Source organism: Cuculus canorus, chromosome 3, assembly GCF_017976375.1.
Source record: "Cuculus canorus isolate bCucCan1 chromosome 3, bCucCan1.pri, whole genome shotgun sequence".
NCBI lineage: Eukaryota > Metazoa > Chordata > Aves > Cuculiformes > Cuculidae > Cuculus > Cuculus canorus.
Genome location: NC_071403.1, coordinates 3,708,936 through 3,721,234, shown reverse-complemented (window position 1 = coordinate 3,721,234; position 12,299 = coordinate 3,708,936). Strand labels below are relative to the sequence as shown.

Genomic DNA, 12,299 nt, shown 5'->3' with positions numbered 1-12,299 from the left:
TTTCCCAGCTAGGATTCTGCTATCCATGTGGAATTTAGGGGGATTCTTCTTAATTTCCCAGACAAGTTTTACTCAAAGCTTCAATCAGTGACTCTTTCCTCCTCGTGATGCTTATTCTTTTGTATGAATAGAATTCCTGTGTCGCTGTTGCTGTCACAGCAATGGGAATTAGAAAATCAAAGCCCAGGTTTCTCTCCGAAAAAGGATCCAGTAACTGAGATGCATTGTGTACGATATGAAGGATGACTCTCATGAGAAGAGTCAGTACCTGAGAATTAAACTCAAACTCCTGTTTTCATTCAGAATGTCGTTATTTACAAGAAATAATTCCTTAATAGGTTAATAAAATAAAGCCAGAAATTAATGTCACAACCGAGCATGGAATTTGGCTGAGCTACTGCGACAAATATTTCTGTTACTGGAAGAACTGATAAATCATCTCAAATTCCTCATAACTTACTGAGTCAGAAAACATCACTTTTTGCAGCAGCAGTTATTTTATGGGTTTCTTATCCAAGTACTCAGCTGACCTAATCCTGTTTAGTGTTTTGGAATCTGATGTAACTTCATACCATAATACTGTATAAGGTTTAATACCCAAATTGGTTTTACAGAAGTGTAAGATCAGAACTCGGTGTTCAGATACAGTTTTTCCCTCTATTTTCATGGCATCATTATGCCAGGTAATCTCTCTTGATTTTACAGATTCATATGTTTGTCCTCTAGTTGCCTCTCTACATTTAGTTTCTATCCGTGTAGCTTCTTAATACTTCGGTGAGCTTGGGGCAGTAAAGGACTAAGAATTATAAAACAATTTTGAATTACGTGGCAGTGGGGAAGAGAAGGGAAGCAGAATGTAAAATTAGGCAATTCCTTATTAAAATACAAAGTCTGTATTTTTGCTCTCAGCTTTACTGTCACCACTGAGCGAGAAATTACATTTAATTAATTGTGTTCATTTCCTTGTAGGATTTAACTTTTTTTGGTATACTCCCCCTAATTTTCCTATCCTAAAACCTGCACTTTTTTTATATGGAATAAAAAAATAATTTCCACTTTTGAACACAAGAGTGCCGGTTCGTTGCTATAAATCACAGTTTCTGACTTTTCCCATTTTAGCACTTCTAAGAAAAGTGTTAAAAACAGTCTTTTGACCAATGTAGTCTCTATTCCCACTTCTTGTACACATCAGCTTTCCATCGAGGATGCCCACTCTGTAACCTCACCGACTGTTTTAACGTTGTGCAGCACCCAACCTGGTGCAGTGGATAGAGCAGAGAAAGACCGGATTTATTAGTACTTCTTTTAAGGAATAAAATTGGAAGAAGTTTACAATTACTAGCACGGACATGCATTGTGCACGCATTGCCGTATCCCAAACTGCAGGGAGAACTCTGGCCAGAGGGATTAGCTCTTGCTCAGGTGCTTGGGTGAAAAGTAGAGTCTTTTCTGGTAATGCTTGTTATATGCTGTTATAGTTTGTGCTCTTCTTCGTACAGTCCGAGCCGAAGAGAAAGCAGTTCTGACTTCCCAGGCCAAAGCAGTTATGTCTCGTGTTAACTTTGGAGATAAAACATTGCATTCTATGCAGCCGTGCAAAGTGCCACCTAAAATAGTGGTTTGCTGGATGGTCTCAGCTTTTCAGCAGCCTCATAACCTGTTCTCGGGGTAGCGTTTTTATTCACCGATCTTCTATTGACTGATATTTTCACTCCTTTGTCAGCAAGAGATTCGCTTTGCCATTGAGGCATTCATGGTATTGAGGGAGGATAAATAGGGTCAAGGGGACATAGCACTAATTATTGTAGCAAATGCTTCATTTTCTTTTGCAGTCTAGTACACTTCTGCTTATGACTACTTTCTGCTTATATTGTTTTCAAAGTCTTTTTTCTGGCCATGTTTAATACCCTGCTACTAAAATATTATTTCAAGTAAAATTTCAAGAGGCATACTGGATTCTAAAAAAGGTTATCTCATTCTTGAAATAATCTTATATGCTCCTTGGTATCCCTAAGCTCTTTCTCAAGTGTTCTGTTCTTAGTATTGATTCATGGTATTGATCTACTATTGATTCATTTCATGTATAGTGACTGATAATTGCAGAGCAGCCTTTCGTAGAGATTTTTGCGTATGACAATGTTCCCAGTGGAAGACAGTCCCACACAGCCTGGAATTACTTAATTACTTTAATTACTTCATGTTTTTGTCATGTAAAGAACATATGACTTAATGAAAACATCAGTAGAAATCTTGTCTTCAGATTTAAAATATGACTTAGAGAAACAAGACTGCCTTTTTGTTGTTCCAAGGAGTTTTCCAGGCACTTTATTTCCTATATACTTGTAAAGTATGTTGTAAATGCTGCATCGTAGTGACATATTCTGTGCAATTTGATCTGTAAAAAATATTTTCGTTAGAAATCATCGCTGGTTTTAAATTATAGACAGTTGGCTAAAACCAAAGTGTTTCATCACAGACTTGCAAGCATAGTTTACCAAAGGATTGGCACTGTCCGTGAGAGCAGCAGCCATGGAGGTGTCTACATTATTGGGTTAGTTCACAGCATAATGCGCTTTTGGGACAAATACCCTGATTGCCCTCATTCTCTGGGCTTTGCTTCAGCTCACAGAGCATTTGGCATTGACCACATAATGCTCCATCTCTTATTTTCTTACCCGGGCAGCTTTGATTGTGTGTGGAGACTCTGCAAGCAGAATAAAATTGCTTTGTGCTCTTAAACTGTAAAATTTATTGGCTGACACACACCGTAGGTCAGTGGGGATATCACCTGTACTCATCACCCTTGTGGGATGACCAGTGAGTCTTTGCTGGCCTGGCAGTGAACAGGCAGGTGGGAAAGGTCGAGCATCCTTTCTCCCTGGAAGGGTTTTCTCTTTAGTTTTCTCTTTCTCTCAGATGCTGAGTTACCATCCTTCAGCTTTCTGTTTTACTTCCTTGAGATTTTATACCATTTCATACCAGTGCCTTTCCTCATAAATCCTTGAGCTGTTGACTAGCCGTATCTCAAGAATTTTACCTATGCCAAAGTTTTACCTTTCCTGTTTTGCATGGATACTAGTCTACATATTTTATCATAACTTTTGTTAAAACGAAGACATTTTCTCAGAAAACTTGGACATGATTACAGAAGAGTTGCTGTTGTGTTCTTACGCCGTGAGTCATGGATAGCTGAGCATCCAGGAGGATGATGACACCTACCTGCCTGCAAATCTTCGTGGCTCGCTCTTGCATCAGGATCTCATCTTTCATCCGAGTATTTTCTGGTTCAGTATGCTTTCTTTTCTTACCAGCCTTATGTTTTTCTTTTCACATTTTACAGACTTTCTTTTCAAACTCCGTCATTCACATCCCCACTCCTCTTTCTTTTGTTGTGCTTTTTTATCAATATTGCTGCTTCCAATTTGAGCTTCACAATGGTGACAGCTGCTTCAGCCTCCCAGAAGAGCCAGCAAGACGGGGCTTCAGGAAAACGATGCTGCCTGCTGCACGCGTGTGCCATCCTCACCATATCCATTTCCTGCAAGTCAACTGACTGGAACTTGTTGAAGTGTAAATAAACACATTTGCCTTGCTGCAGCGAGCCGGAGTGTGGGTCCTACTGCAGCCCACACAGAAGGAGAATAGTGTCCCAGGACTGGCTTGATAGGGGTGTTCTCCTGAAGCAGGTCGGGAACTCGCTCTGTGTGTGTTAGGTCTCTTTCAGTTGATGTCCAGACTGCACCAATTCAAGTTGCATGGACCATTACGTTACCTATAAAGATGATCTGCTTTTCTGTAGGTGGCCTTTTGCAGCTATTACTGGCAGTGGGAGAGCATCGCTGTGTGGCATTAGTGTGCCTTAGAATGAGCTGCTTAGGGGGCCACAAAATATAAAGTTTTGTGAAATAGCTTTCTTTGAGCAGTTTCGCATCGCCTGAGAGCGTTCAGACTGGGAGACCGGTCTAAGTGATCTGAAGTAAAATCCCTGAAACCCGTACGATGCGGGTGTAAGGAGCCTCAGCACCAACTGCTTCGGTTGGACTCAATGATCCATTGGGTCCTTTCCAACCTGGTGATTCTATGATTCTATGATTCTATGATTCCTGATGTATCTTCATCACTATCTCATACAGACATAGTCAAAAATGAACCACTCAGTTCCGAGTCACTCACAGTGGGCAAGAAATGCACCCTGTGACTTTTTCCTTTTATAATTTCCCACAACTGGAATTTCAAACACACCGTCTTCCTTCTGTCTCCAGTTCAAGTATCCTCCTGCTTTCCTAAGGCAATCCAGTAGCCCTAACATAAGCACTGAATTAAAACTGATTCACGTTTGTCACTATTGATATATGTATTACAGATGTCTTGAACAGGAGTTTAGTTTTGAGATGCCCAATGTAATGTTCAGCACTTCTAGCAATGTATGTACTCACGATAGGATACTTTGCATCGCTTCATGATGGCTTTGAACTGCTTTATTCAGTTGTATTTCTGTCCGTAGATACCTTTCTACCAGCTACTAAAAATCGTGTGCGTGTTTTAGAATACAAAGCATGGGAAGAGGTGGGGTAAAGACCTTCAAGACAACTTGTAGCATCCTATTTAAAATAAATAGCGGTATCTTTCCTAAGTACAGATAAAAGTATGACTAAGGAACTGCTATCTTTTGTCTGCCAAAGGAGTGACGAAGAATCTATTAGAAAGATAAATTTAAAATAAAAAAGCTATTTTGTACCAAAGGCACATTAGCGGTGGCAAAAGCTGTGTTGCAGAAATGGTAAGAATACTTTATGCAGTTTTCTTTTTTACCTCTATTTCCATCTCTTAAAATACTGTCTTTGTTAACATTTTTTTTTGCATTCTTCAAAGCATCAAGCTGTGGCCTTGTAAGCTCTTATATAAGAATAATATGCCTTATTTAATCGTATCGGTCTTCGCAGGTTCAGAGCCTTACTTTCAGTTAAGTAATAAATTCTAAGAGACAAACACGTTCAAATTCCACTAAAAAGTAAAAAAAAAATTAAAAGTGAGAAAATACACCTCAGAAATGTCATTGTGTCTGTACAGAATTGTTTGCAATTTCATTACATTATTCCCATTGACTCTGTAAGGCAGGAAACATTAGAATTACAGAGTAGAGTAATGTATTTTTTTTTCCCCAGGAACAAAGCTAACTAAAAATCCATGTTAAAGAGCTGCATTAAATTCTAGGCACAACCTCTTTAATTACAACAGTCCCTGTAAATTTGTTCAGGGGTAAAGAATTGTGAAGTAGATTCAGAAATTCCCGTTTCCCTTTCATGGAAGAATAATGAGAACTGTGAATCACACTTTCCACATCATTTAATGAAATCCTTCATTATTGAGAAATGACATTTGTATTCCATATTTAATAAAGTTCTTTGTGCAGGGGAAGTAACTCTTAATTTGTTCAAAATCTCTAGGAACATCTTACTTTTATGGGATGAATACTGGTTGCTAAGCCATTGATATTTTCAGAGACAAATCAGTTTGAAATGAGGGTTAAGAGCATGATAAACAGTTGCTGAAAAAGAATATAGCATTATTTTTCCATATTGCTTCCAATTAAAATGTATTCCTTCTGTAATCCCACAGCTGACCAAACAGGAATGTTATTTATAGGAGATGCCATAATACAGGTCAGTAACCATTCGCTTTTTCCACAGACTTTTGTTTCATGCTTGTTTTTATGTTTCTTTCCTTAACCAACTTACACATTGCAAATCATTTTCTCCCTGTCGTATCTGGTTTTAGGTTAATGGTATAAATGTAGAAAGTGCTACCCATGAAGAAGTGGTAAGTCATTCCACTTTGATTTTTTTAACAGTCTACAGTATATCCTGTGTCTGTAACTGTTCTGTCTCTAGCTTTGCTCCAGGAGTTTACTCTTTTTTCTATAAAGACACAGTGCTATGGACAGGTTCATTATAGATGTGAATAACTAAAAGCTTAATTTTAACTGTTAGCATTTATTATAGTTTCTTCACTCTTACTGTGCTCTTCTTGATAGTAAGATATGTGCACTTGTAGCACACAGGTACTGTTCCAAAGCTGACTCTTCATCATTGTTTCTTAGAGTTTTTACATCCCTTAGGTAAAATAAGTATTTCAAAGCACAAAATAAGGCAAAAAAAAGCAAAATGCTGGTAGGTTACGTCTGTTCTGTTTGTCAGAATGCAATCCTCTTCCTAAAACAGGAACTATATCAGTTTTATCGATGATCTTTTCTTTTTTATTTACCACTGTAAGCTGTATGCTGGGCTGCTTGCCATGAAAATTCAATGGAACACAAGAAGTTAAAAGTTTAAAAAAGTTTAAAACAAGAAGTTTAGTGTTTAAGAACGAACGGTGAAAGTACAAAATACGTACGTTGCCTTTTTCATCATGCTACTATTGGTACCAAAATGTCTTTTGGTCATCACAATTAGTCTTTCAGAGGTTGCAGATTAATTGAATAATCTTCTCTATATTAAAATGTATATGTATATATAATGTATGTGTATGCATGTATAACATATATCTGTGTGTGCACACATACAGTCTTTATGGATTATGCCTTTAATATAGTCACTGATCCACTGGCATTGCAGGTGCTCCTAAAGGGTTCACCTGCTGGGGTAGTAGACTTAAATGGTAATAAAATTCCCACCTTCTTAGCACTGCAGGAACAGGGATTGAACTAGTTTAGCAGATAATCTAATTTAACCTACTGTAAAAACAGCGCTTAAAAATACATGGGGTGAGTGTCACGATCCTGATCGGGTATTTAAAAGCTTTGATTCCCATTGCCTTGTTATCCTTGCATGCACTCAAAACCAGAAAATCTAATTAATGTTTCACTACTTATTTTTTAAATGTGCATTTCTGTGGCAACCTGGAGATTCCTGATGGGAAACGTGTGAAGGAACGTGTTTATTTTCTTTGAAAAGTAACATGACCCAAGCTCAGTTGTGCCCTGTTTATATTTATGTACCATATATTGTTGTGGGCAGTGGTGGACTGCACAGTACTCGTGTTTCGTGTTGAGAATTCTCAAGTGTTACAGAAATATAGATAGTAATAACAGCAGCATACAATGTCAAACTGTTTCTAAATGCAAGGGAAGAGTGGGAGGAATCCAGAAAGTGTTACGTGTTTTTCAATTTCATCTTACTCTTTAAGTAATTCTAAGATGCTCTATATTGGATTTTGTGGAAATTTCTTTATTAAGAAGCAAGAAATGTGCTTTAACATTGGTTTTTTGGGATGGTGTTCATAGAACTAAGATACATTTCCTGTCTTCAAACCTGAGTGCACATATTGGACGCATCCTACTTAGTAGCTGGTAATCCCAAAGGTTGTAGAGCTAGAGAGAATAAATAACCATGATAAAGAAAACTTGTACCTAATAAGACCATATCCATATGCAAGAAGGAGAAGAATACAGAGAATATACAAAGATCTCAACTTCAGGCTGGGAAGAGATTAAGGCACACATCTTTATCTTGGTTTTCATGGGAAAATCAGGGTGTTTGGATTGTTGCAGCACACTGAGAAGACCCTTTGCCCAGGATTGTACTGCACACTGTGGAATGTAGTCACAGTTTTTGCATAGCTTTGAATCTGGTGATGTTCAGTTCAGAGGAAACTTGGGACTGAAGAATGGAATTATTGTGATTGGTTCTCTCACGATATACTGACTCTCTCTGGTGTATTCATTTTCATGGTAATGTTCAAGAACTGGACCAGGGTCTTTCAGTTGGGTTTTTATTTGTTTGAAAGTCAAATTATTGAAATGTTTTTTACATTGCTTTGTAGAATTAAGGCAAGGACTTTGGGAAAAAATTAATAGGTATTACTTTCCTCTTCTAAAGAATGCTGCTTCTTTAGCATTTTCGGTCCTTAGATACTGGCAGCTGAACCTCAAATAAAAAAAAAAATGTCTATCAATATTATTACCTATTGGTGTTTAAATGAGAGGTAAGCCAGAAGTTCCAGAATATTCAAGAATTTCCAGAATATTTTTACCATCACCTGTCCACCTTTGGGCTTACGGTGAATATCTTCAACCAACGTTCTGGCAGCATTACTTCCACTTTCCCCTCCTCTTCATACTTAACCCCAGCTGGAGAATCACCTCCGTAGCAACACTCAGACTAATGCATTGAAAAGCACAGAGGATAAGAGATGACTGTGAATCTGTCAATTTTGGAAGCCGCTGAGACAAATCAGTGCTCTTGAGCACAAATCAAAGCTCCTGAGTAGGTGTATCCGTATCGTAATAACATGTTTCATAGCATCACCTGTGCTGCTTACTCCGTTTTCTCCTGAAGCACTGATAGCTCAGCCCCATCCTGCTCCTATACATCACTTCAAACAATTCTATACCAATAGCCTTGACAGGCCATTGCCCCACAGCAGGGATGAATGCCACTTTGGTAATGGATAGGCTAAGGTTTAGCAGCTTCCAGGTATATTCTAAGGATTCTTGCCTAGCCTTACAATGGCAAAAATGTTGTTAAATTCCATTTAAAAATGCAGTGGGCACTTGCCATTCTTACTGAGTTAAAAAAAAAAGCAGAAGTGCATCCTATAGGGTTTTTTTTCCCCCCTTTTTATTATTGAGTTATTTCATGCAGCTGGAAATACAGTTTAGCACAATACTTAATCTAAACTGAAACAAAATAATTTAGTGAATAGTGTTGGGGTTTTTAACTGTCTTTATTTCACGTCTCGGATTGACTGTATGCAAATAGTGCCGGTTCACACTCTCTCCGTGTGCAGTGCTTTTCCAGTCTGTAGTGCAAAGCAGCGTAGAAAAAAAACCCCTGTTGTGTCCCCTGTTTCCTGTTTATTGGTAGTTATCAGCTGATTCACTGACAACTGTATCTCAGAAGAGCATCTGTAGCAACCCTAAATGACAGGGGCTTTGACCGTCTTATCAGCAAGGCAGAAATTATGTGGACGAAGAAACTAAACTTGCTTCCGTTACTTGGAGGTGATCTCGCTAGGTCAAGATAAATGTAGCTGCACGATCTTGCGGTCGCTTTCTTGGTGTTGATTAATACCGTCAGGCTGAATCTCTAGAGTAATTACAGACAATCTCAGTAAAGCACAGAGTCAGGTCTATCGTGGATTGGTGAACTGCCCTCCTGCTGCTTGGGTTATTACTGCACATACAAAACTTCCTGAGAGTTATTCTCCCCCAAATAGTTAAGTTACATCCCTTAAAGATTGTTTCCCAGTACCAAAGTAAGCACTCCAGAAGTGTCAATGTAAAACAGTGATGCTGCAGTAAATGGCAGAGAAATGTATAGTGCTTTTTTTCCCCCTTTATATGGAATTTCAATAGAAGCATTAAACAAAACTTACTGGAACAGCTGTAGGCACTACGGCTGAGGGGAGCTCCAGAAGGAAGAGAGATCTCAATGGGCCGGGAGACAGATCTGCAAAGAGACTTTTTTGCTACCACAACTCGCTATCATAATCAGAGTGAAGCTGGAGAAATGGGTAGAGAAAGGGGGTGAGTCTATCAGATTTGAGATGAGGTAGGCTATTGCCAAAGTTTCTGAGAGAGCGGAAGATGGTATTTTTTTCTAGTTTATCAAAATTATAGCATTGAATTTTTATGATATAATGACTGAGATTTCTCATCCAAAATAAAAATCTCCTTATTTGAATATGGGAGTGGGGCTGCAATTGAAAAGAGGTGCTTCAAATAGATGGGTTCATTTAATGGCCCTAAGCTCAGCACTGGTGAGACTGCACCTCAAATACTGTGTTCAGTTTTGGGCCCCTCGCTGCGAGCAGGACATTGAGGGACTGGAGTGTGTGAAGAGAAGAGGAATGAAGCCGGTGAAGGGGCTGGAGAACAAGTCTTGTGAGGAGCAGCTGAGGGGCCTGGGGTTGTTTAACCTGGAGGAGACTGAGGGGAGACCTTATCACTGTCTACAACTGCCTGAAAGGAGGTTGTGGAGAGGTGGGTGTTGGTCTCTTCTCCCAAGTGACAGACAATAGGATGAGAGGGAATGGCCTGAAGTTGCACCAGGCGAGATTCAGATTGGACATTAGGAAAAATTTCTTCACCAAAAGGGTTCTCAGGCACTGGCAGAGGCGGCCCAGGGAGGTGGTGAAGTCCTCATCCTGGAGGAGTTTAAAAGACAGGGTAGATGAGGTGCTCAGGGATATGATCTTTAAGGTTCCTCCCCACCCAAACTATTTTATGAATCTATGAATTCCTCCACTGGCACCAGCCGTAGTGATAAGCCATTAAGGGACAGAAGCAAGGATATGCTTCCTAGGTTTTTGATGTTTGGTTGTAATCGTTTCCTGTTTCTCCGTCTTTTGGTGTTTTCATTATTTTGGTGTGTTTGTTTTAATTGTAGCTCCAATGTTTTCAAGCATTTTATTTGGGCCTTTTGTTTTCTTTCATGATATCATGGTAGGATCCCTTGATGTTTAGACTTTTTTGCCTTTAGTTCTTAATTTTTACCATTCTAGAAAATCTGCTGATTCTCCTTATAGCATTTGAGGAGGGACACTGAGCAGACACACACTCAGAGAACCTGCGTTTTACTAAACGGAAGATTACATGTAATGATCTGTAAGTTTGGCACATAATTGTAAAGACCTAAGACCTAATGGGGAAAAAAAAAACATGGGAGAGAAGGCTGCAGGATCTCTGAACAGTCTGCTACCTACCATCTTCACAACTGGCACTCTGGAGATGCTTATGTAGACAGCTGATCTCCATAAAATCATAGAATAGTTTGGGTTGGAATGGACCTTAAAGCCCATCCAGTTCCAATCCCTGCCATGGGCAGGGACACCTCCCACTGGCTCAGGCTGCCCAAGGCCCATCCAACCTGGCCTGGAACCCCTCCAGGGATGGGGCAGCCACAGCTTCCCTGGGCAACCTGGGCCAGGGCCTCATCACCCTCATGGTGAAGAATTTCTTCCTAATGCCTAGTCGAAATCTTCCTCTCTCCAAATTAAAGCCATTCCCCCTGTCCTACCTCTCCATGCCCTTGTAAATAGTCCCTCTCCCACTTTCCTGTAGCCCTCTTCAGGTACCGGAAGGTCGCTATAATGTCTCTTTGGAGCCTTCTCTTCTCCAGGCTGAACAACTCCAACTCTCTCAGTCTGTCCTCATAGAGGAGGTGCTCCAGCCCTCCGATCATCTTTGTAGCCTGTAATACAGTCTTGATTGCACTAAATATGCGGTTTAGTTTCTTGACCTTTGAACTTCCAGCAAGGTTAAAAGGTGATTACTTCTCTGCAAGCTAAAAAACTAGCTGGTCTCTCAGAAACGAGTGCACAACAAACTGGCCTTCCTGTTTTTTTCTTGTATTTACTAGAATTTGCTTCTCTACACAATTCTTCAACTATCGCACCTCAGTTCTGGCTAAGGGTATTGGCAGAAGCATAAATAACTCAAAGTCTTGACTGAGGAAAATCCTACTTTTACAGTAGGTAATAAAATAGACTGTAGAAAATCGAAAATAATTTATTTTCCTTGAAAAATAAGTTTATTTTTAGAAATAATGTATTGGTGTGGAGAGACTGTGAACACAGAAAATGTTAATTCAGAGGTTCGTATAGTTTCTGTATTGCTCATCTGAGAGAAAAATTAATTTTCCATGGTGGCTAATCAGGTTGTCAACCTGTACAACACAAAAGGAAAAGTCAGTTCTCCTGAGGAGGGAGAGACAGAAAAGCAGAGGTGAAAACTCATTTGGATTCAATTCACAATGAAGGGATGCCACTTGATATCCACTTGGTTTGGAGACTCCCTTTTTACAAGGAGTCACACTGAAAAGACAAAGGGTAATGGGTGTAAGTTGCTCCTGAGAAGATTCCAATTGGATTGCAGAAGAAAATTTGTCACCATGAGAGCAATTAAACATTGGAAAAATCTTCCCAGGGAAATGGTGGATTCTTCTACACTGGACACTTCTAAGGCTCAGCTTGACAGGGTGCTGGGCCATCTCATTCAGACTATATATAAACTAAAAGGGACGGACCAGATGATCCTTGAGGTGCCTCCCAATCTGGCATTCTGTCATTCTGTGATTCACCAAGTAGCCCATCCATCAAATCCATATGTCCCAAATTTAGGGAGAAGAGTGTTGTGGGCGACTATGTCGCTATCACTGTTATCGTGATACTAACTATCGTGTTACTAACTATCACTGTTATCGTGATAGTGAGACAAATGATTAAAAAGTTGTTTTCACCTTGCTTAGGTGAAAAAGATCTGAGTTTAATTTCATTTCTCCAAGTCCTAATTTTCCATA

General features: G+C 39.4%; 1 protein-coding gene across 1 annotated transcript in view; it reads left to right on the top strand.

Annotated features, from left to right (window-relative positions):
- Positions 1-12,299, top strand: part of SNTG2 (syntrophin gamma 2) — a 275,672-nt gene that overhangs the window by 145,128 nt on the left and 118,245 nt on the right. The window contains exons 5-6 of the mRNA XM_054062992.1: positions 5,620-5,663; positions 5,779-5,820. Of these exons, the coding sequence (XP_053918967.1) occupies positions 5,620-5,663; positions 5,779-5,820 (86 nt within the window). The remainder of the gene's footprint in view (positions 1-5,619; positions 5,664-5,778; positions 5,821-12,299) is intronic.